The following is a 25,388-nucleotide window of genomic DNA, read 5'->3' on the forward strand; positions in this document are numbered from 1 at the left end:
TTCAGTTGTCACATAATGACTTTGCTTTTTCTTGAATCATATTAGAGTCTTTAGGGATGTCTTCCCTATAGCAATCCTGTACCCACATAAAAGCTGAGTTTTCAATATGTGATTAAAGTTATATCTCAAATAGTACAAGATTTTTGTGCCTGCTGGAGTAGCTACAGCAACAGCTTCACAAATTTCCTTTTCTTTTTTTTACCATAGTCCTTATACTGGATTCATTTATCTTGAAATGGTGGACCTAACTGCACCTGCAGGCCTCAATCTATGGTGTAGATTCGACTTTTTCTTATAATGCCATGACTTTTCTCTGCTTCTTGGAAGCACTCCCGACATTGCTAGCGGCACTTCGTCTGGGTCTCAGAGTGTTATTCAGAATTTTTGCTATTACATTAAACACAATGGAAAATACATGAGAACTGGGAGAGGTCACTTTTTACCACAAAGTGTATTTTACTGAAGAGCCGAACAGCTCATACAGAGATGATTAGTGTCACATGGCATTTTGAGTGGACACTTGCAACATTTGAGCTCAAACAATAACAGGAGGTGGCTGCAAAATTATTATAGTAGTACATAATTGCATAAAATTAACTGTGCAATTATGATTTGATGTTCTTCTGTATGTTTGTTTATATTTCTCGTGACTGCAAATGGCACCGTCTATGGCCCCTAAGTGTTTGTGTGTAAGTTTTCATACACTTTAACTTTTCATAATAGGTGTGTATATATTTTATGGTAGTAAATGATAAAATAGGCTAGCATCTACATCTATTTTATGCATTCATGAGATATCTAACTTTCCTAATATTTTTTCAGTATTTCCAAGCTATGCAGTTTATCTATGGGTTATTTTCAAATTGTTACAAATCTTGAAAATTTTTTTCCAATATATTTATTGAAAAAATTCCACGTAGAAGAGCACCCACACAGTTCAAACCTATGTTTTTCAAGGGTCAACTGTATAACCTTCTATATCATATGCATATATTACCTCCTTTAAAGAACAATTAGAATAGTTTTTAACAATTGATCTTCAAAAGGGTGACTGACTGTATGTGTTCCTTTGATTGCTGTTGAGAACCTTTATTGTGGCAAGGGAAGGTTAGGCTTTTCTTTTTCCTCTCTTGGAATATGGCTATGAGAACCAGATGTGGTTCACAATGGTAATGATTTGTTTACCTTATGTGTTCCTGAAACAGGTGTGTTGCCGCCAGACTGATTACTGGCAGTTTGTGAAAGACATTCGGTGGCTCAGTCCCCACTCAGCCCTTCATGTGGAGAAGGTAAGAAGGCAACCACAAGGCTTCATTGTTTGATGTTCTATATGTAGAGTCTCCTAGGCTAGAGGGATGGCATATGGCAAGGAGAGGAAATTATCCCTGTCAGACTGATTTGGAGAGGAGGATGCTTTAAAAAAAAAAAAATAAGCCTTACACACTCCTTGCTCTAGGCCACTTTCCCTCCTCTAGGGAAGGGGTATAAAGTTTCGTTATTTTCAAAAGATTTGCAAATACGGAACCAGAATGAAGCTTTTCAGAATCCAGAGCAAATGGCAAGAAGTTTTCTGAATGGTTAGGGGTAAGTAGGACTGATATGTGGTAACTGCTTAAGAAGAAAAGGATACACCAAATACAAAAAAATGTGAGGTTCCTGGAGGCCAGTGTCAAATGGAACCTAATACATCCCCAACAACTTTAGCTTCCGTTGTAGCCCTCTACTCTCCTGTTCTCTCAGCTCAGTATAGTAGCCCTGATTCCAAGCCAGGGACAGAGCTAGAGCTCCAGGAAATTAGGTAACTTGGCCAGAGTTACAAAACTAGTGGCCACAGCAATCACTGCCAAATATATATGTTTATTTATTTAACCCTTGGTTGTGGAAATTTTCAAGCATAGTCAAAATTAGATTAGTGAAATGAACCCAAAATATCCATCACCCATCTCCAATACTTACTGATTCATGGCCAGTCTTGTTTCATGTATATTACACTTAGGTTCATTGCTGAGGTGATATCTGGAAAAGTAACTTATTTTTAAATGATCAGGGAACCAAATAACAGGGTGGTCACTCTGGCCATTTTTCTGAGAAAAGACCAGAGCACAGTGATTTTCTTACATGGATTTTTTTTTTTTTTTTTTTGGTCCTTATCACTTTATTTTCCCCACCAAACCCCCCTCTCTAACTTCCTTTTCTAAAATGTGTTGCTATAATCATTTCCTCTTAGAAGCTACCTGAAAGTGCCATCCATACTTTTTTTTCTTTTGCACTGATTGTGGGCTATGAAACCTTGCTTTTAGAAATAGCCAATAGAAGTACGTTTCAAATAGAGAATGCTGTGGTGAGAGCCAGAAAGAGGTGCTCAGGTGGTTTCTCTTTGGTAAAGAATCTTTGGGGGCATTTTTCCTAGATTTCTTACCCCAGGTTTTTCTTGCCTTCTTTTCTGGTTGTTGTTCAGTCACTAAGTCGTGTCTGACTCTTTGTGACCCTATGGACTACAGCACACAGGCTTCCCTGTCCTTCACCATCTCCTGGAGCTTGCTCAAACTCATGTCCATTGAGTCAGTGATGCCGTCCAACCATCTCATCCTCTGTTGTCCCCTTCTCCTCCCGCCTTCAATCTTTTCCAGCATCAGGGTCTTTTCCAATGAGTCAGTTCTTTGCATCAGGTGGCCAAAGTATTGGAGTTTCAGTTTCAGCATCAGTCCTTTCAAAGAATATTCAGGACTGATTTCCTTTAGGATTGACTGGTTGGATCTCCTTGCAGTCCAAGAGACTCTCAAGAGTCTTCTCCAACACCACAGTTCAAAAGCATCAAATCTTTGGCGCCCAGCTTTCTTTATAGTCCATCTCACATCTGTACATGACTACTGGAAAAACCATAGCTTTGACTAGATGGACCTTTGTTGCAAAGTAATGTCTCTGCTTTTTAATATGATGTCTAGGTTGGTCATAACTTTTCTTCCAAGGAGCAAGCATCTTTTAATTTCATGGCTGCAGTCACCATCTACAGTGATTTTGGAGCCCAAGAAAATAAGTCTGTTACTGTTTCCATTTTTTCCCCCATCTATTTGCCATGAAGTGATGGGACCAAATGCCATGGTATTCATTTTTTGAATGTTGAGTTTTAAGTCAGCTTTCTTCTTCTCCTCTTTCACCTTCATCAAGAGGCTCTTTAGTTCTTCTTCACTTTCTGCCATAAGGGTGATGTCATCTGCATATCTAAGGTTATTGATATTTTTCCCAGCAATCTTGATTCCAGCTTGTACTTCATCCAGCCTGGCATCATTCTGCATATAAGTTAAATAAGCAGGGTGACAGTGTGCAGCCTTGATGTCTTCCTTTCCTAATTTGGAACCAGTCCATTGTTCCATGTCCAGTTCTAAGTGTTGCTTGTTGACCTGGATACCTGAAATAGAAGACTCTATGAGAGAACCCTGGGGGTCAAGTTCGTTTTTCCTCTGAATATCCCAGAATAGATGCCTCTTTGGAGTTAGAACATAAAGAGACAGATGTAGCAGCTTTGTCCTCTCCTGGAGCTGCATATTATGTCTTAACTGCTTAGTCCCTTTCCAGTGGTCCACACCAGCAGCAGGGCCATTAATCTCTTCCCTCCTTCTCCTTCCTCTACAATATCTAGATGCTAGCTGGAGGGTAAACACCTCTGATTAACTCCTCTGACCTTGCTCAGTTTAGTTTTCATGCCGTTAGGCCTCACCTTTGCTGGATTGATCAGGATGTATATTTTGACTCATGCTTCTTTGCTCTCAGTTTATCAACTTGCACGAGAATGGCCAGAGCAGCACGGATGGTGTGAGTGAGCATGCCGTGGCTGAGCTGTGGCTGCAGCACAGCCTGCAATGCCACTGCCTCTCAGCCCAGCTCCGACCTCTGCTGGGGGACAGGCAGTACATCAGAAAATTCTACACAGGTAGGTAGAGGTCACCTCTCCAGGATTGCTGCATGGACTTCCTCATTCTCCTCCACTTTACTATTCTTTATAGACCCACTCTTACCCTGGGGTCTCATACTTTTACTTGATATCACAGAGATTCTAATCAGTAATATGTATCTAGTCTTCTCTCTAACATCTTATGTAAAACACAGTCACGCTTTATGCTAAGGTATTTCCCCACTCTTATACACACAGATCAATAAGAATAACTACTATGGCGGGTAGGAAGGGAGAATGGGGACTTAGAGTGTCTTAATGTGGACAGAGTTTCAATTTAGGAAAGTGATAGGGGAGAGAGATGATGGTGAGAGTTGCACAACAATGTAAATGTACTTAGTGCCCCTGGCCTGGATAGTTAAATATGGTTAAATAGTAAGTTTTATATTATGTGGCTTTTACCACAATAAAAAGCATTAATAAAAGAATTTATACTATTTACTGAGAGTTTTCTATGTTCTAGTCAGTGCTATCTATTTTTTTTATACATACGCACTTAACAGTAACCCTGAGAGTTGGGTATTAATACCCCTGTTTTCTAATCAGAGAAGCAGAGCTCAAAGGAGGTCAGGTGATTGGCCAGAATCACCCAAAGCCAGAGATCGTATCTGGGTCTTTCTGATTTTGTAGCCTCTTGTCATGGCCCCTTTGCTATACTGCACATGACTTAGCCGCTCCTGTACTTTATTTGTCCCTGGTTCCCTCTATCCACAGTGATATGATTCTCCTTATCTTTGCCTTTTCCCTCTCCCCTTCCCTGACCCTCTCCCAGAGCCATATAGGGAGGCTGAAGTTCTCCCTAAGGGGCTCTGTCACTGCAGTAGTTTTCTCTCCCCAGATACTGCTTTCCTGCTGAGCGATGCCCACGTCACGGCCATGCTCCAGTGCCTGGAAGCAGTGGAACAGAACAACCCTCGCCTGCTGGCTCAGATCGATGCTTCTATGGTAAAGGGGGCAAGGAATTATCTGTGTCTGTCTTCTGGCCTCCTAGACCTCACCACGATATAACCCTGTGTAGCAAACTACTTCACTTAGGCAATTATGAGCTGCAAGGCTCTCATTAAAAACAAACAGAAAACTTAGAAAAGAAGAGGAGGTACCATTAAGTATATGTTGAAGTGAAAAGCCTATTTGTAAGTAAGCTTAGGTCTATTTGAGGAGGGAGTTGTCTGTTGTTGTTTTTTTTTTTTTCATCCTTAAAAGATCTTTAGTTTGAGTAAGCACCTCCTGAAGGGCAGGCTTGAGAAAACAGCAGAGGGATGATTGTGAATCAAGCTGACTGTAGATAGAGCATCAGATGTAGTGCAGCCTAATGTTACGTAGAATCATTTTTTCCAAGGAAATTTTGTTATTTTGTGTTGCTTATTTTTCACTCTCCAGGTCACTCATCCCATCACTAATATCAGTGCCTCTGCTAGAATGGAGTCACAAGCCCTCTTTCTTTTGTGGAGGGATCCCCTATCTCTCCTGGTTTTAAAATTTTGATTCTTGCTTGCCACCTATTGAATATTCTCTACATGCCAGTCATGGTGCTATGCACAATACATGTGTCATCTCATTTAATCCTCACAACTCTGTAAAGTAGACATTAATCTCATTTTATAAAGGAGGCCGCTGAGGGACAGAGTAGGTAAATCATTTGCCCAAAGTTTGGACTAAATAATTTGTGATAGGGCCTGGCTTTGAGCCCAGTGTGTCTGACTTCTGACTCCTCGTTCATAGACTTAAGCCCTTTACTGTATTGCCTTCATGATAAAGCACTCCTGGTCTGATCACCTAGGATTCCAGCTGCAGAAGCCGTGATGTTTGCCAAGACTTTGAGCTTTCAAAGTCGTGTGCTATGGTAGAGGATACCTATGCTGTCTCTACAGGTCCTGGCTGCAGTTCAAACCTGCTGCCAAAGGCCAGTTTCTGCCAGTGTTTCTATAATACTGTGCTCTTCCTCTGAGGGCCACTATCCTTGATTCTGACACTTTTTTTTTTTTTTTTCCCATAGTTTGCCAGAAAGCATGAGAGCCCACTCCTGGTGACAAAGAGCCAGAGCCTGACAGCTCTACCTGGTTCCGCGTATACTCCTTCAACCAACAATGCTCAGCATTCCTACTTTGGGTCCTCCAGTCTCCACCAAATCCCCCACCACAGCTTAGGTATGGGGGCAGTGAGGGATTGTGAAGACATGTATCTCCAGCCTTGGAAAACAGAGGACATAGTGGTTGCTCACCCACTGGCTATAATAGAGCCTCTGGTCAGTGTAGTTTGTCACACTTCATGTCTCAGTATGGAAGTCTTAAAGAGGATATAGCAACTAGCCTAAGGTAATGCAGTAGAATCATTAAAGTAACAGAGGAAAGAGATGTTTTTAGTTTCCCCTGGGTTTCTAATCCACATCACCAAGAAGGCATTTCAATAATAATAGCTAACATTTCTTCAGTACCTGCCACATGTCAGGCTCTGTTGCCAACAGTTTGTGTATATTATCTCATTTAATCCTCAAAACAGTCCTATGAGGTAGGTGTTATTATTATTGCTCATTTTATAGATGGGGAATGCATACTGGTAAGCAAAGAAGCCACTGTCTCAAGAGCTCATGCTTTTGGCTTAGCTGCTTCTCAGTAAATTTTTACTTACTTTGAATGACTTAACCTTTTTTGAGGTGACATCATATGTCCTGGGCACCCCAATTTAGGGAGTTCAGTCCTTAGCTGTGGAGAAGCCCTTCATACATACCAGCTCAAAAGCTCCCAGCTCACCTTTCCCTTCTCTTTCTTTTCATATCCTAGAAAGAAGATCTTCCTTTTCACTCTCTGGCCCGCCCCGAAAACCTCAAGAAAGCAGAGGGCATGTCTCAGCAGCAGAGGATCAAACCGTCCTAGACCCTCTCCTTCCAATCACTGCATTAGCCAAGGACTCCCCCTCGACCCCCAATGAGATGAGCTCCAGCACTCTGACCAGCCCCTTGGAAGCATCCTGGGTCAGCAGCCAGAATGACTCCCCAAGTGATGCCAGCGAGGGGCCTGAGTACCTGGCCATTGGCAACCAGGACCCCCGGGGCCGGACCGCCAGCTGTCAGAGTCACAGCAGCAATACCGAGAGCAGCAGCTCCAATTTGTTCTCCTCCAGCAGCTCTCAGAAGCCAGACTCTGCTGCTTCTTCTCTAGGGGACCAGGAGGGAGGTAGGCAGAGCCAGTTGTCCAGTGTCCTTCGCAGATCTAGCTTCTCAGAGGGGCAAACGCTCACTGTCACCGGAGGAACAAAGAAGAGCCATACTCGCTCCCATTCGGACACCAACATTGCCTCCAGAGGAGCCCCAGGTAATGAGAACCACCAACCGCATGGCAGTAAGGTGGCCTCCGGAATTTCCGGTGGAAGGGAGATTTGTTCTTAAGGGTCTTCAAATGGCAGGAAGAGAAGTTATGTTTCTGAAGATATGAAGAGTATCCTGCTTATAGTGCAAAAGAGAAGTTTGTAATATAATGTGGATATCTAAATCCAGAATCTCTCTGAGGATACTTAGGTTTGTTCGTTTATACATTGCTAAATAGTAAGTGTTTTCTTGGATTCTTTCATAATTCTTTAGCATCAGAGGATAATGTGACTAATCATAGTCTAAGTTTTAAATGTATCTCTCAGACAGAGGGGAAGTACTAATGAGCTTTAAAAATAATCCTGTTAAATACCTTCCCTGAGAAGTTTGGTCAGAATATAATAACAATAAGAGAGAGGCAAACTGATGCTAGGGTTCCCTGATTAACACTAGAGATGTAGTGAGTGTCCGGTGACGGGACCTAGTAAACAAGTAGGTGGGCTGACCGCTGCATCAGTAATTCAGGCTGAAAGGCAGTTGGATAAGGAGGCCTTGGCTACTGGGACCACCCTCACACAAACACCAGCTGCTAGCAGAGAGCACCCCAGGCACGGCCAAGGTGGGTGTCACTGCTTTTAGTGTTTCCCTGCTATCATCTTTCCTAGGTTGTTGGTATCTGGCAGTCTTTGGTTGGGTTTCATTTGTAAGAACATCTCCGTAAAAGCAAGTGGAACATGGACCTTTGTGCTGAAATCCAGTTCTGGGTGGAAAAGCTTTGGATATAAAATATCAAAATAAAGCAGAAAAAATTAAGAGCATAAAAGGAAGATATTCTTTACAACTAGAGCTGCTGTTGATTTCTGTTTATAATTTCTAAAAGGTGAGAGCTAAGGCCCTCATCTGAAACTTCTGAATTGCAAACTTTTGTCTCTGTTTTCCCCTCAAGAATGTGGGTTGGCTCATTGGAACTGGTTCAGAAACCAAGAAACCTCCAATTCAAAGTCTGTCTTCCCATGAGCCTTCTTAGATGTGAAGAGTGCATAGGTTAGACCCTTACTTCACATCTCCTGGAGCAGATGCAGTGTCTGCTGTACTGCAGGCTGCTGGCCTTTGAGCATGTAAAACTCCCCTCTCCCCATTCTTGAATCCATGTGGATTCCAGAAACCACAGTAACCTGCATTGGAAAAGGGAGCCAGAGAAAACCTAAGCAGGAGGGTCTGAGGGAGTATGGGTCCTGTGCAGCTTCTCATACGTGCCATCCCTCTGTCTGTACTAGGGTTCCCTCTCAGGAGTTACACCCCCACCTTTGCTGGATAAAAAGACACTCTTTTTCTCACTCTCTGTTCTCGTTTTCTGGACTCTCCTCTGCACCTGTCTGTCTACATACAGGAGGCCCCAGGAATATCACCATTATAGTTGAAGATCCCATTGCAGGTTTGGGAGCCAGTCCTCCTCCTCTCTGTCCACCACCCCCTGCCTCCTTTTGCTCCTCTGTGACCATCTTGCCTGGTGCAGAGCTTCCTTTTCCATTCTGGTGTCAATCAAGCCTGGCTAGTGTGGTCCTGCTGTGATGCTTGGACCTGGTCATAAAATGATACCAATATTTTTATGTGATACGTTTTCTGCTTATGACTTCCAAATGCCGTGTTCCTTCTCTCAGCAGCTTTTGGGAGGTAGAATTCATACTTGTCAATCCTATATTGCCTAGAGGTGAAACTGAGGCCTGCTATTTGTTAAGACATCATGATGAATCAATGGCAGAATTTTTCTTATAACTGAATACTTATTATGAATTACTTTATTTTCCTTGAATTAACACCAGAATATGTTTTCTCCTCTTTCTGTGGTCTTGGATATGAGTGCATGTTTTTGCCTCGCCTGGAATCCCCTGTTTCCTTTTTCTTTTATCTGTCTTCCTTCCCCTGTAAATTCCACCTCCCCCAGCCCTACCCCTTCATTCCAGCCATTGCACAAGATTTTTCTAGTGACTTAAGTCTATGTCTTTGGTTTTCACAGTGGTATTCAAACTGCATGTGTGTTCCATTCTGGGTACATAATGCATGGAGATACTGATGCTGGAATGTGTCTTCAAGGCAGAGTGGTGAGGGTGAACTGAAAATGATGAATGGCTGAAGACACTGGCAAAGAGGGTAAAGAGAGACAAGCCTGGAAGACTTTTGTTTAGAAGAGCATTGCCCTTAAGGAGATGAGAAACTGTGAGATGACAGATTTCAAGTCAGTATGAGGAAGTTCTGAGAATTAGAGCTGATCAGTTGAATGGGCAGCATCAGGAGGTAGTGAGGTCAGTGAGCAAAGCTGGACAGCCTTTTCATATGCAGCTTCTCACATACATCATCCTTCCCTCTGTACTAGGGTTTTCCTGGTAAATGAACAGGGTGCTGGTATTGGAGTGTGTGTTGTGCACTGATTTTGACTAGGGACCTCAGAGGTTGTCTCTGTCATGATTTCTCACCATGACATCATGGTGACTGCTGGTGTGTAGTGAGGAGCAGAGCCCACTGCCAGGGCCACTAGGGGAACACGGAGTTATTGCTTACCATGTAGGAGCATTTTTTGTGAGAGGAGCAGTTGACAAATTGGCACCATCTGTCAGGGAAATGGGTTGGATGCTGCTCAGTCATTCATTCTCCCAGCACGTTCCTGCTCATTTCTCAGGCACCCACCTGCTTTTCTGCCTGCTCATCCTTCTGTGGTGCTGGGAAATTCTGTGTTTCCCTTTGGAGAAGATCAGTTTCCATTTCCTGCAAACCGTGCCTGCTGCTGTTCCTCCCCTTTCAGTTCTCAACATTCCTTGAAAACTTCTACCCAGACACTTCCTACCTTGTAACCTTCTTTTGAAACCCCTCCCTTCCTTTTCCAGGAAGGCTGAGTCCACAGCCCTGGGGCTGAGCCCCTTGGTTACAGGGCCATCATCCTTGGCTTCTCTACCATTGTTTTGATGCTTCTTTTAAGGGTATTGCTGGGTGTTATTTTGTTGTTCTGCCAGTTCAAAAATAGGTTCAATTTGTAAGTATGACAAATTTATATTTCAGGCTCAAGAGAGGCCATATCCTAGTATTTTTTTTAGAGACTTTAACCCTTTGATATTGTTCTAAAGTCTAGTGTCAAGGGATCAGAAAAGCTGCACTGTGTTTGTGAGGACTGTTTTCTAAACTGGTTTATCAAGAGGGCAGAAATTGGCTGATATTCCTGAAACACTTGGTAAGAAGATGAAAGAGGAGAGAACCGATCATGAATCCATGTTGATTTCTTTTTCGCCTGTGTTGCTGCCTTCTGGGTCTCGTTTTCTCTCTTTTCTCCTTAGAATACACTGACTTCCCACCTCCCTTCCTCCATGTGTTCCTGCATTCTTGGATTGTGTCCTGTTGGTGTGCCCCCTCTCTCCTGTCCGGGAGGGCGTGGGGAATGGGAGCTGTTAGATGTTGAAACTCCAAGGTTGGGAATATATGTGTTGCTCACCTCGTATGTGTGTTTTTACTCCCTGGTGGCCACTGACACTAGAATCCTGCAGTGATAAGTCGAAGTTGAGAGGCCCCTTGTCCTACTCTGGTCAAAGCAGTGAAGTCAGCACACCCAGCTGTCTGTACATGGAGTATGGTAAGTGAGCACTAGGAAGGCCAGGCTGCAGTCGTTGTCTTTGCTCTGCTCCCCCCGTGCCTGCCACACTCTGAGCTGTGTGGCTCATCTTAGCTCTGTGGAGGGTGCACACCATACAGTCTCACCCTCCCCTTCATCATTTTCAACCCCTGTGCTAGAAATCACACGGCCCCACCATTTTTTCTTGCTCCTCTCTGCTGTAGGAGTCCCACTGTCTCATGCTGTGGGTGCTACCACCGTGAATGTCTGGTGAGCCAGCTACAGTGGCTCTCTGAGTGGGTGAGAGAGACCTTGAAAAGGGGCCTTTGAGTGTCTGAGCCTAATGACCAGAAGATAAACTCCACATTGAAATTATCCATAGGAAGAAGACATGTGTTTCCTTGTCTGATTCACAGCACAGGTTTTTTTTTTTTTTTTTGTGGGTAGGAGGATGTGTAAGTCATCTTTAAATTTAGGTGGTCAAAGGGTGGTCTCCAGGCTCTCTCCATTTATTCTACCATTCTCTAACCTAGGCACTTAGTGCTTTGGGATTCTGAGATTCAGAGAAACTGCTTTAGAAGGTAGACATCTTTCTAACCTATTATTGGGAAAGACTTGTGAGCATCTTTAGCATTAAAATCATCAAATTTCTCAAAGCAGCTTGGCTGTAAAGAAGATTTGCTTTTCAGAGCCAGAGCTTCTGACATCCACATTCCATTTTCCCACAGAGGGCAGTCAGTACCTGTGTTCAGGAGAAGGCATGTTCCGAAGACCGTCAGAAGGACAGTCCCTTATCAGCTACCTATCTGAGCAGGACTTCGGCAGCTGTGCAGACCTGGAAAAGGTGAGGACACTAAGGAGCCACTGAAAAGCCCATGAAGACAATGGCACCCCACTCCAGTACTCTTGCCTGGAAAATCCCATGGACGGAGGAGCCTGGTAGTCTGCAGTCCATGGGGTCGCGAAGAGTCAGACACGACTGAGCGACTTCACTTTCACTTTTCACTTACATGCATTGGAGAAGGAAATGGCAACCCATTCTAGTGTTCTTGCCTGGAAAATCCCAAGGACAGGGAAGCCTGGTGGGCTGCCATCTGTGGGGTCGCACAGAGTCAGATATGACTGAAGCGACTTAGCAGCAGCAGCAGCAGGGAGATCTGGCCAGAGGGGTATGGTGTCATTTGTCCTAAACAGGTTTTGGGCGCACAGCAATAACATGCATGTAGACTACGATACAGAGAAGTCACCATAAAGATAAGCTCAACAAGTTCTATCCTTGGATAACTCTTCAGGGAGCTTATGCTCCTCACTGAGTCCAAAAATACTACTGATCTTGCCTTAAAAACTCCCTTGGGCAAAGAAACCTTGAATTTTAGTCACATGACCTTGACCCTGGAACCTTAGATAAAGACTGTCCCTGAAATCAGTTTCTCTATTTTGTTCTAAGGCTCAGATATGTAATAAAGAAAATGTCCCTGTAGCATTTTATGGGCTTCCCAGGTGATACTATTGGTAAAGAGCCTGCCTGCCAGTTTAGGAAAAACTTGACTTCTCTGTCATGTTTTTATGCAAAAAGTGGGACAGGAAGGCTGGGCATGGCCAGATACAAGAGCAAAGAGAACCCGGAACAGATTTTCCGGCCATCAGCTTTCTTTCCGGTGGCAGTGTGCATTTCCCCTGGGTGTTTGGAATGAAAGCAGCACACATCTTGGAAGTTCCTTTCCAAGAGACCAGTTACTGAGGTGTCCCCTTGTTGGCGCTCTCCTTCCCCAGGAGAATGCGCACTTCAGTATATCAGAGTCCTTGATCGCTGCCATCGAGCTGATGAAGTGCAACATGATGAGCCAGTGCCTAGAAGAGGAGGAAGGGGAGGAAGACAGTGACAGGGAGATCCAGGAACTGAAGCAGAAGATCCGCCTTCGTCGCCAGCAGATCCGCACCAAGAACCTGCTCCCCGGGTACCAGGAGATGGAGCATGGAAGTGAGTGAGGCTGTGAATGCCTGTTCCTGCGCCTTGAGGGCTTCTGGATAAGACATGGTACCTCGTGGGCTTCCTTTTCTGTCTTTATATGTTCATATGAGATGTTATACCCAAGCCGAGGGTTCCTCTGCTGTCAGAAAGATTTTCTGTGTTGTTCTGATTTTTTTTTCTACTAGACCAGAGTCCTGGAGTTCATCTATGTTCTACCTCAGACATAGCTTCCAAAAAATAGGTTTCTGATACGAGGAGAACTGAGGCCACTGGTTGCAGATTCCCTTCCCAGAGAGCAGTACTTCCTGCTTACGTGAAACTTTTAAGGAGATGAAACAAGAAAGGGAAACGAGAGCTGGTTTCCATTTCCCCAGCATAACTGCCAGTCAAGCTTCTGTTTACTTTTCTATTGAAGTCCTACCAGTTTGCTTTTCCTGTGACCCTAGAAAGTGTCGGACACCTCTTTCTGTCCTGTTCATTACTGTTTTGTTTGTTTTTTTTTTTAACGTTAACAGGCTTTCGGCTCACTTCCAGCAGCTCCCAGTTCAGTTCACGTGATTCAGCACAGTTCTCTGACTCTGGCTCTGCTGATGATGAGGTTGATGAATTTGAAATCCAAGGTATGATTTAACACTTTTCAAGGGAGCTTTCATTAACTCTTTCTTTCAGTTTGGAATCATAGACCAAGAAGCTTTCCCTAAATAGGGAGTCTTCAGTATAGTTCATTATGGAATGTTGTCAGCTGTTGTAAGGGATAACTTCTCTTATTAAAAAAACAAAACCTATTTAACATTTAAGCAGAAAAGAACACTGAAAGGAAGTGTTCCAGTGGAGTGGGCTGGCTGTTGATGTCACCCTGGAGTTTCTTCCTCAATTGCAGCTTTCTGTCAGACTCTTGCTCTAATTCCTCCTCCTAGCAGTCCAAAGCTGGCCCACACCTACGTGAAATTAGATTCCTATTCTCTTGTGCCCCATAATACAAATGAAATTGTTTCAAAGTGTTTAAAAGGAGCTTTATTATAATCATAAGAGAAAAGGAAAAAAAGAGTCCATGGCAGGGAAAAAGCAAAATGGAGGGAAAATGTCAAGTTTTTTTTTTCAAAGTAGAGCTTTATTTTCTGTCCTGGCCACGCTAATTTGCATAGCAGAATCACAGATTCTTATGAGCTTCTGCTTAGAGAAGAGGAGGGGCTCTTATCTGGAAAGGCAGTTGTGTTAAATCAGGTTGACCCATGATTAGTGGGTTCATCCATACCTGAAAATCATAAATTTCTTCATCTTCCTATCAGTGCAACCAACAAATGAACAAACAGAAAACCAAACAGTTCAGGGACATAAGCTCTCACCCTATGACTGGAACCAAGAGTAATTTTCTTATAGAGGTGAATTGTGTCTATAGATCTCCATTGTAACATGATGATGAATAGATCTTTTATTGCATGAGGCTCCAACTTCCTGTTTATACTAATTTTGAGAACCCATTCAGCTCCAGGTGTGGTAGCTGGGTTTCTCCCCCATTCAGAAATACAGTTTTTACGTATATTTTTCCAGGTCTTTGGAAAGTCTTCCTTCTTTGTTCTCCTTAATGCCTCTGATTTCTCTTTATAACAATAATAGATAGTCACTTAAAACTTTTTTTTTTTGGTATGTGGTTTTCCAACAATTCTCCAGTTTTCTGTACGCCAACTGAATGGCCTACATTTCAGTTCTGACACTAATTCCTGGAGTTAGCACAGAGCCCACAGATCTAGGGTTCAATCCCACGGGACGGCTCCATCTTTAGATGCTAGCTGCCAGTGGGGTCACCAGGCTGCCTGTACTTCTTTGTGACCAACTGCACCCCCCAGGGTTCCTACAACTGCAAACTCCAACTGCAAACTCCTAGGGGAGTTCCTACAACTCCCCACTCAGTTTTGATAATTCAGTAGAATGACTCATAGAACTCAGGGAAGCACTCTATGATTATAGTTTATTATAAAGGATACAAATGAGTTGTCACATGAAGGGGAAGTTCATAGGGCAAGGTCCCAAAGTGTCCTCAGCTCCTCAGTGTCTCAGACACTGAGACACTGTCCTCAGTGTCTCCATGGAGACAGGAACCTCTGTCTCCATGGAGTCAGGGTATGCCACTCTCCCAGTACATCGACCTGTTCACCAACCAGGAAGCTCTCCCAAACCTAATCATTATCAAGGTTCATTAAGTAAGCATGGATGATTAAATCATTGGCCATTGGTGACTGAGTTCCTGAGGTGGGGCTAAAAATTCTAATTTATAATTACTTTTTTCTTCTGGCAACCAGCCCCTTTCTGAAGTTGTCTATGTGGCCCCACGAGTCATCTGATTAACTTAAACTCAGATTTAATGGAAAGGGCTCATTATGAATAATAGACATTCCTATCACTTAGGAAATTTCAAAGTTTCTAAGAGCTCTATGCCAGAAACTGAACAGAGACCAATGTGTATATATATATATATTTAAATATATATATTTATAATATATAACAATAATAACAATATAATATATAACAATTTATATATATATATATAAAACTTAACTGTGGATGTAGATTTCTAAAAACAGTGTCAGCTAGCATTTGGAGCAAAAGTCAAGTCCTAATTCCAGGAACATGTGGTATAGAACTGTCATTCTCATCAATTTACTTCCTGTCTGAATACTAAAAGGCCCCCTTTTATAATCATTATTACACAGATGGTAGTGAAGGATCTAACCTGACTCACATGTCAAAGAATGGACTCTCAGTGTCAGTGGCCTCGCTGTTTTCAGGTAGCCTGTGTTAGAAGCGTGGGTGTGCTCATACATGCATGTATGTGAATGTTTGCACCAGCTTTTGTACATACCTGTGACTTGTCAGTGTTATGAGAACCAAAAGGTATAGAGAACTGTCTGGGGAAAACTGAACTTAAGCCAACCAGGAATGATTCACTTCTTTTCTTTTTCTTTAATTTTTATTGGAGTATAGTTGATTTAAAAGCATTGTGTTAGTTTCTGCTGTACAGCAGAGTGAATCAGCTATACATATACAATAGCCACTCTTTTTTAGATTGTTTTCCCATATAGGTTATTACAGAATACTGAGTTCCCTGTGCTGCACAATAGGGCCTTATTAGTTATATATTTTATATATAGTATTGTATATATGTCAGTCTCAACCTCCCAGGTAATCCCTCTACCCCTTTCCTCCCAGTTACCATAAGTTTGTTTTCTACATCTGTGACTCTGTTTCTGTTTGATAAATAAGTTCATTTGTCCCATTTTTTCAGATACTCCTTTTCTTCTTCCTCATATGACTCCAACAGTCCTCCTCTCTGAGATTGTCCTTGTTGATCCTTCTCTATAGAGATTCTTTTAGATTAATGGTCATTGTGGCTGATGGAGGTAATGGACAGTGTAGAAAGAAGTGGTCAGGTGAAGAAATTATAATTCAAACCTATAGCTAAGTTACTGACACATTTAGACAGCAAAAGTCAGATAGAATGGTATAGAAGAAGCTTCGAGTCTTCAGAGTTTTGAATTTGCAGAGCCAACTTTCAGAAAGCTACCTCTTCTACTTTGTTTACAATTAGGACTTACTGCTGCAAATGTTTGGTCTTAGTAACTGCCTTATGATTCAAACAAGTAGACTTTCTGTAGATGGGGTTAACTGAAAACCAGTAGCAGTTGTCTATTCAAAGTGGCTTTAAAACACACAAACAACAAAATTCAGGCTTTTATTAATTTAATTAATAGTTAATTTATTAATTAAAATTTTAATTAGCAGTTTAATATTGTCAGCCACTTGCATTTGAAATAATTATATGTATAAGATTAAATTAAGATTTAGAGAAATAAAAGGAATTAGGTACTTTTTACTTCTAAACTGTTATAATTTATCCTAATACAGTCTTACTTGAGAAGTAACAATCCTAAGCCACATTTTTTTTTTTTTTGGCCACGCCAGTGGCTTGTGGCCTTTTAAGGTTACCTGACAGGGATGGCACTTAAGCCCCAGCAGTGAAAATTCTGAGTCCTAACCACTGGACTGCCAGGGAATTCCCCTAACTCACTTTTAAACTGGTTTCTGGGACTTCCCTGGCGGTCAAGTGGTTAAGATTTCACATGGTTTCAATCCCTGGTTGGGGACAGTTGGGGAACTAGGACCCCACATGCCGGGTGACAAAAAGAACCAAAAATCAAACAAAAAAAGTGGTTTCTGATATGTTTACAACCAAAGTCCATTGCATGTGCATTTACAGACTGTCAGCTACTTCTTAATTAGAGCATATTCAATCTGCTTTAGCCATAAAGCATACTTTTATTTGGTCTTCCTAGCATCCTTTCTTCCCCCATTTTGGGTGCTTTAAAGTATTTTTTATAAACCAAGAATATGAACTATTTTTCAACTAAAATACTACTTTTTCTTGTGACCCACTATCCCACACATTTTGAGGGCTTGGTGGGAAAGCAAGTGTCTCCAAAGTAGTGATTTAACTTTCTACACACAGATTCCCAATTATGAAAGCGTAATTTGCAGTTCATTTTTCTCTGCTCTAGGTTTCCTTATTGCTTTCTGTTCTTTCTTATTTGTTTCTGATCTTTAAGCAAGTTTATCACTAGTACAAAAGTCTTTCTAAAAAGTGTCAGTATAGTTCTCATTAGCAGTCTTTCTGATCACGTCTAGAGGTTTCTTTTTGATCACCTTGGGTAATATATGCTATTGAAGGGTCTCTTTGGATTCTATCAAACGAAGGTTACTTAAGCATCATACTGTAGACATCATCTATGATAAATACTCTGCATAATTATAATAATAATACTTTGATTAAAATGATCACTTTCTTAGATCCTATTTCAGCAAGTAGACCTTATGGAGCCAGAAGTGTTTGTGAAGGAAATAGATTTGAAAGTTACTTCTTCCTTGCAGTAAAGTGGATATAAACTTGTAATCATAGAAAGCTTATTCATAGAAAGCTTTGTATTCATTAACATCTATTCCATTTTTAAAAAACAGTCTTACTAAGGAATAATTACATATCAAAATCCACTTACTTTAAGTGTACAATTCACTGAGTTTTAGTAAATGTACCAAGTTGTCAGCCACCACCATATTCTAGTTTTAGAACATTTCCATCATCCTCAGTAACATCCCTCTCATGCCCATTTATAGTTAATTTACCATTTATAGTTAATTTACATTCACACCCCAAGCCCCAGTCCACCACTAATCTATCTCTATAGAGTTGCCTTTTCTGGACATTTTATATAAATGCAGTCATACAGTATGTGATCTTTTGTGTCTGGCTTCTTTAACTTCATCTGTTTCTTCTGATGGTATCTGCCAAATTGATACAATATCTTTCACAGGCTCCTGATCCCAGGCAATTTTCTCAATTTCTTTGGTTTTTCAGGTTTTGTAGTTCCGTTTTTTCCTTCCTTCTTCCTTTTCCACTGCAATTTCATCAGTTCTTCTTTAATCTTCCTTTTTCTAGAATTTCAGTCTTCCACATAGATGTACCTAGTCAGGGTCCATTCAGGAGACAGACACCACATGACAATTTGAATAGGGAAAATTTAATATAAAGAATCATTAACTCTAGTGGGGGATTGAAGTAGTGGGAGACTGGCTCAAAAGGAGTAAAGAGAACTCTAAAGAATACAGGAATAGCATATATAAGCAGCAGTCACCATCTCTAGGGCCAAAGTAGAGGCCACAGGGAGGGAATGTAGAAGAGGGCCATACCCCCAAGGCTGAGGTCCAGGCCTCCTTGCTCACTGGATGGTGGAGAAGTTCTCTGAAGCTGCAGAGCTGCCCTGAGAGTGTCAGGTGATGTTGTTCATGAAAGCTGCCATGCCAACAACCCTCACCAGGAAACCATTCTCTCGGGTGCTGGGGGAGGCTGCCCCCAGGGAGTGTTGTTCCTCAGAACTCAAGGGGTGTTGGGGGAAGGGGAAGTGGTTCATGGGAGGTACCAGGCCTGCAGCACCAGCTCTGAAGCTTTCCCAGGAGGTGCAAGGGAAGCCATTTATGAAAAATACCACCAGTGGCACTCTGCTGCACAGCCTTCTGAAGCCATGCTTACCCTGGGGAGTCACTTGCACTATAGGAGTCTGCTTAGGGGAGCACACCAGAAGCAGCGAGAGAATCCCTTTCCTCCTCCAGTGTTTCTCCAGTGCCCTCTGCTGGCAAAGCTTAACAGTGTGCCAGCTGGCAAAAGATGAGTGTTTTCAAGTCCAACTCCATTATCACAGAGCAGACAAAAAGAAGGGCAGGTTTGGAGCCGAAAGGCAATAAATTGATAATTGTTACAATATATAATGAAGAAAGTTCATGAACTATATTTTTGGCAAGTTTAAAAATTATATCCAATTCAAGGTAATCAGTTGCTCCTCCCCACCCTCCCTCTTTTATAATAATTTTTTTTTCTCCTTCTAAGACAAGAGTAATTGTGGTTCTCCATTTTAAAGTGTTTCCTCTTGAATCAGCAGTTGCAGAAAATTCAGTAGAGTTGGATTTCTGAATGTTGGGTATCCCCTTATCTGCTGAAGGGAAAACAGGTTGAAACCCACCATCAGATTGGCCAGTAAATTCTGAAGTTGACTCTCTTCTTGTGCCTTGCTTGTTTTATTTAAAAATGTGCAGATTTTGCTAGGGTACAGGATTTTAACCAGTTCTTCCCTGATCATTCCAATGCCCATGTCTGGACATACAAAAATTCTTCTTATAACATGTCATTATTTTGTTGTTGTTTGTTTTTATATCGTTTAACTTACCCAGTCCATAATAATAGCTTTATCCTATCTAAAGCATCAGAAACTCTTGAAATCATTAAAGAATTGATCAATTATCCTTAAAGAATTGATAAAATATTTCATAATTATGTTAACTTCCATTTGGAAGGAGAGCTTCTCAGACTTCTTTCTAAAGTGCTCTCATTTGGTGTACGTTTAACTCATTCAGTTGAGTAGCTTTCTTCTCTCTCTTTACTCCTTAATTATCTTAGACCCTGATCTACTTTTACCCAGATCTTCAGCTAGTGTTCCAACCACACTAAGCTATCATCTGCTTGAATTGACTGGAGAGTGAGCAGGATGCAGCAGAGGCCTAGTATCCACAAGGCTTTCATGGCACTGACCAGTGACAGGTGTGATGTCCCTCTGGTATCAGGCACTGCCTCTCTCTCTCCACTCTTGGGGTAAGATCCTCACTTCCAAACTTGTATAACCTTCTGCACTCTTGGAAATATTCATGATTAGCTAGGACGTTACTGTACCTCTGGTAAAAATGAAGAAACAGGATAAAGTATGACTTCACTTTATTTTCCAAAGACTTTTTTTCTCTCAAAGAACATGGGATGAAGAACTGCTAACTAGCTTTTATGAAGACAGTGGTTTTCAGCCACCTTGGACTGTCCACCACCTCTCCTCTCTGGCATGCCATGTTTTCCTTAGTAGCCTGGCCCTCAGCAATAACTGTTAGCTCTTTACTCAAGGATATCTAAGATTTTCTCTTCTTTTTCCTTTTCTATCCTAAACAGGCTGAAATTTGCTTTTTGCTTTGAGCCAATTATTTAGGAAATATTTTTTGAAAACCTGTCATGTACAAAGCTCTTTGAGGGTTTTAAGGACAAGGCAAGACTTACGTACAATCCAAGGCAGTTTAGTGTTACTCAGATCAGCATTGCAAACCCAGTGGTCTATCGAGATCTGCTATTACCTAGAATTTTTTTCCCTCCAATAGCACTATTTAGAGGGCATCCTTGATAGCTCAATTGGTAAAGAATTTGCCTGCAATGCAGGAGACCCTGGTTCAATTCCTGGGTCAAGAAGATCTGCTGGAGAAGGGATAGGCTACCCACTCCAGTATTCTTGGGCTTTATTTAGAATGAAATACAGCACTATTTAGAATGGAATACAGACTAGCAGTATCTTGGGAACTGGATTTTGGTGGTGCAAATTCAGAGCATATGATATACATGAACTTACTTGTTAAATAGGATTTATTATTTACTAGTCAAAGATTTTGTTGCTGTCTTAAGTTTTTCTATGCTTAAAGAGCATATGAAAGCTGAGAGGTTTCAGTTTTCCTCTCTTGTACTTATAGCTTTGAAGCCTGGCCCTCAAGGCCAGGAATATTATTTGAGTATATGCTTGTATACAGAGCACTGTATTAAGTATTTGGGGGCTAAACAGAAGAATTAGACATGATCTCATTTCCTCACAAAGAGATATTATAGTCTAGTGATCCATACAAATATATATGTGTACAGAGGAAACATGAGAACAATTGAGAAACTCATGGCCAAGTGCAGAGTGATGTCATTTAAGCCTGGTGCTCTATTTAGGGGCTTAAATGCAGTAGATTGGTCACTGTGTAGGTTTAATTAGGAAAAGGTCTTTTCATGAGGCATCAAAGGAAGTGAGGGATGAGACTTATCAGAATAGTCCTATTTCCATGACTTGAACAGGCTCTGTCTGCCTTTCTGGAACATGAATGCTATATTTCCTTCTCTCTATTAAAATTATTTGGGTAGATGAGATCTCTAGAGATTTAATCATATCATTATTAGAAACCTTCTTCAAATTCTTTATTGTAAACAGGCTTTGGAAAGTCTGCCATAGTTTCCCATGACTGTGTTTGCAAGTTCTCTAGTAAAGATCATGTTGAATAGCTCCATGAAAATGTGTTGTTTCCCAGGCATGTCCAGGGAGTTGCCAAGCCATAGGGAAGTTCTTTTCTTCCCTGTGCCACCAGACAGGAAGGGAGTCTTTCCATGAAACTTTGTTAAGGACATGGAAGACTTCTCACATTCAAGGCTGATACCACTAGCAGTCAGATATTAGAAGCAAAGTTTCAATTCCATGTATGTTTAATGAGTAACCTCTATGATCTAAATTCTGTGCTGGGTACTGATTCTGAAATTAAAAAAGAGCCCGATAGAGTTCTTACATCTGAGAGTTTATCATTTAAGAGGGCTTGAGGTTTAGACGATGAAAGAGAAATTGGAGTAGTTTGTCGCTGCTTGACACAGAGTATGTCCCTGCTTGCCTTTAGGATGCTTCGTTTTTTCATTCACTGCTTTAAACCAAATCAGAGTTTGTGTTTCCACCTGGATTTGTAGCCACTTTGACCTTCTCAATGCTGTGTGTAATGTCACTAATTCAGCCTGGTGTGACCTGAACAGAGCCAAACTATAAATCGTATATAGACCTTCACCTGGACTCTGCTCCTTATCCTGCATAGAATGTGGCACCTTGCTGCCGCCCTGAGTACATAGCTGGCAGTAGCTTGGACTGGTGTCCATTATTATCCTTACCTCCTCCCTTTGTATTTCCTGTCCCCCTTAACTGTTGTTTCCATTTAGATGCTGACATCAGAAGGAGCACGCCCTCCAACAGCAAATCCTTCATTTCCTCTCAGTCCTTGTAAGTAGTTTTTTTTTTTTTTTTTTAAATAGAACTTTGGGATGTGTGGAGAAATAAACCCAGTTCTTGGCATATGGATGGGGTGGCACCATCTGAATCCACAAAGAAGCAAAGTTAATGTGACCAGCCTGCCTGGTGGTGGTGAGCCAGGGAAAGAGAGAAAAGATTATGGGTTCAAACAGGGTGGACTCTGGTGGAAGTGAAGCTTTCAATGTGGATTATTCCTTCTCTGATAAGTCTGATTATATCAGAGACCCCTAGAAGATGAGGTCTCGAAAGAGAGAACAGTGATCATGATTTCTGACTATGAAATCAAATTGAACAGATTCCCCATAGTAGACTCAGCTAGAGGAGACAGAAGCTCACATGGGAGCAGCAATAGTCTTGAGAGTCCACAGAGCAGTTTGACTCGCTCAACTTTGTAAACAGGTGTTGTCATTCCCATTTTGCAGTTAAAGAAATTGAAGTTTAGGACTTCCTTGGAGGTCCAGTGGTTAAGACTCCACGCTTCCAATGCAGAGGGCATGGGTTTGATCCCTGGTCAGGAAACTAAGATCCCAAGGCCGTGTGGTGTGGCCTCCAAAAAAGAAAAGTTTAGAGAAAGGATTTGACACAGAATTCTTAACCAGCATTGTCATGAATGCTAGGAAATGGCACCTGAGCCTAAGTCTTAGAACCTGTGTGGACCACTGTGTTTTCCACTGTGCACACAAGTCTGAAAATGATGAGAAAGAAAGCTTTGGGGCCTGGGGTGGCTGTGAGTGTTCTCTCAGCCTGGAAATCACTGTGTAAGTTGTCGGGTCCTAAAGGGAGGGCTCCTGTCCCCCTGTCTTCCCTGTTCAGCCTTCCTTGACTCTCTCCACTTCAGCTCCCACTGCTTCCTGCACTCCACATCTGCTGAGGCAGTGGCCATGGGGCTCCTGAAGCAATTTGAGGGGATGCAGCTGCCTGCCGCCTCGGAGCTGGAGTGGCTCGTTCCAGAGCACGATGCCCCTCAGAAGGTAGGTTCTTCAGCTCTACTTCTGTACCCACCGCCCAGCCCCAGGAGGCTGTGAGCCTTCCTGATGTTGTTCTTCTTTGTCATACATCCACTGTTTAGCATGAATGTACGTGTTTCCTTCCTGACTTGTAGAAGCCCTTCACTGCAAATGTGTGGAATGAATAAATGAAGGCATGTGTGCATGCTTGTCTTGGGCTTCCCAGGGTGGCACTAGTGGTAAAGAAGCCACCTGCCAATACAGAAGACATAGGAGACACAGGTTTGATCCCTGGGTCAGGAAGATCCCCTGGAGGAGGGCACGGCAGCCCACTCCAGTATTCTTACCTGGAGATTTCCATGGACAGAGGAGCCTGGCGGGCTGCAGTCCCTAGGGTCTTAAAGACCCAAGACATGACTGAAGAGACTTAACTCATGTGCATGCCTGCCTACATGCCTGTGCATATAGATGGCAGCTCCTTCCCTGTCGTTACCCCACATGACTGCTCACTAGACCTGGGGGCAGCACACCTGAGCTGTGACCACCTTGAGACCCTGGAAGAGTATCTGAAAGAACTGAAAAAAGGTTCTTCTTTGCTCTACAGTTGAATAAGGTACGATGCACCCTGGCGCACCAAGAGGCCCAGGGTGGGCTCAGGGACAGTGTTAGCGAGAGGCGCCACCAACTGGGGTGCTGTTTCCATTCCTTTTGATTCTTGAAACCCAAGGCCCTCACTTCTAATAGCTTGGTCCCTTATTTATTTTGAGGCCAAGGTTCCATGAAGCCTTTGCTTAGGTGTTTCTGAGAAGTCTTTGATCAATTATGTTTCTGTTGTGGTCAGAAGGGTCAAGTGTATGTATTCCCCAGTCTGTCCATGGAATATCACCCTGTGCTTTTCTCCTGCAGCTCCTGCCCATCCCTGACTCACTGCCCATCTCCCCAGATGATGGGCAGCATGCTGACATCTACAAGCTGCGTATCCGCGTTCGCGGAAACCTGGAGTGGGCGCCACCCCGGCCACAGATAATTTTTAATGTTCATCCAGCCCCAACGTGAGTAGTCAGGGGCTGTGCCCTTTGGAAAACAGATACTTTCTCTGTGGATTGTCAGAACTGTCTCCTTACCCTCTTCTCTCTATCTGCAGCTGTACCTCCCACACAGTTCTAAAAGGCCAAGGGAGAGGATTATCCTTCTTGTCTGCAAGTTTTACTCTTAGACCTCCCATTCTTTCCCAGAGCTAACTGGAAAAGAGGTCGTTTATCACTGGTCTCCCAACCTGTTGCCTTCCTCCCAATAGTTTTATGAGCTGTTTTCTTCCCCTTCCTCTTAAGAGGGATGGATGCTTTTCTTTCCTTTTCTCTCCTCTTTATTTGTCATCTTTTATATTTGTTCAGAAACTGTGGCTCATTATTGGGGAGAGTCACTGCCTGGGCCTAAATTCTAACCTTGCCATCCTTGCTTTGAATTGGCTCTCCCAATAGGCTTGTTTTGTCCAACTCTTAAAAAAAAAATAGGTGAATTCCCCTCGCTTCCCAGCTTCCGGGAGCCCTGTGTTTGTGTCCTCACCCTGTACATCTCAGAGCCCTCATAAAGCTGGTATCTGCCAACCCCTTTCCTTCCCCTTCCTTCAGGAGGAAAATCGCCGTGGCCAAGCAGAATTACCGCTGCGCAGGTTGCGGCATCCGGACTGATCCTGGTGAGTGTCTTCTCTGACCCTCATGCCGCCTCCAGGGGCTTCCCCCTCTCATACACATGGGCAAGGGAGCTGGTCAGAGAGGCAGTAAGAGGAGCTAACAGCACAGAACTGGGGAAAGGAAAAGAAGGGGCCTGGAAGAGGGAAGGGGTAGGACCAGGCAAGAACACTGGTAATCAGAGGAAAATGGTTTCTAGAAGCCCATTACCAGAGAAAATTGTGTACAGTAAGTCCCCTACATAGAAGCCTTTGAGCTGTGAACTTTCAAAGGTGTGAACACATGTTCACATGTCCAGGCACAGAAGTTCATGTGTCTGGTGTACACTGTCACATGCGTGCATCCTGTGCAAGTGGCTGTGCTTTTGGGTGCTCTACTGCTCAGTACTGTATAGAGTGAGTTTCCCTGGTGCCTCAGCAGTAAAGAATCCGACTGCCAATGCAGGAGACGCGACCTTGATCCTTGGGTTGGG

The 25,388-nt window shown here is 42.7% G+C and overlaps 1 protein-coding gene across 5 annotated transcripts in view; it reads left to right on the forward strand.

Moving 5' to 3' along the window:
* Positions 1 to 25,388, forward strand: part of RUBCN (rubicon autophagy regulator) — a 51,553-nt gene that overhangs the window by 19,720 nt on the left and 6,445 nt on the right. Inside the window, exons 3-17 of one of the 5 annotated variants that reach the window (XM_025285397.3) lie at positions 1,206 to 1,289; positions 3,772 to 3,931; positions 4,791 to 4,897; positions 5,949 to 6,099; positions 6,733 to 7,263; positions 8,647 to 8,691; positions 10,780 to 10,875; positions 11,583 to 11,698; positions 12,628 to 12,835; positions 13,342 to 13,446; positions 15,538 to 15,612; positions 22,188 to 22,248; positions 23,117 to 23,249; positions 24,132 to 24,277; positions 24,857 to 24,921. In XM_025285397.3, coding sequence (XP_025141182.3) covers positions 1,206 to 1,289; positions 3,772 to 3,931; positions 4,791 to 4,897; positions 5,949 to 6,099; positions 6,733 to 7,263; positions 8,647 to 8,691; positions 10,780 to 10,875; positions 11,583 to 11,698; positions 12,628 to 12,835; positions 13,342 to 13,446; positions 15,538 to 15,612; positions 22,188 to 22,248; positions 23,117 to 23,249; positions 24,132 to 24,277; positions 24,857 to 24,921 — 2,083 coding nt within the window. The remainder of the gene's footprint in view (positions 1 to 1,205; positions 1,290 to 3,771; positions 3,932 to 4,790; positions 4,898 to 5,948; positions 6,100 to 6,732; positions 7,264 to 8,646; positions 8,692 to 10,779; positions 10,876 to 11,582; positions 11,699 to 12,627; positions 12,836 to 13,341; positions 13,447 to 15,537; positions 15,613 to 22,187; positions 22,249 to 23,116; positions 23,250 to 24,131; positions 24,278 to 24,856; positions 24,922 to 25,388) is intronic. The other 4 variants (XM_025285405.3, XM_025285412.3, XM_025285422.3 and 1 more) reach the window with 4 other exon arrangements.

The sequence above is a fragment of the Bubalus bubalis genome, chromosome 1, assembly GCF_019923935.1.
Source record: "Bubalus bubalis isolate 160015118507 breed Murrah chromosome 1, NDDB_SH_1, whole genome shotgun sequence".
In the NCBI taxonomy this organism is placed as follows: Eukaryota; Metazoa; Chordata; class Mammalia; order Artiodactyla; family Bovidae; genus Bubalus; species Bubalus bubalis.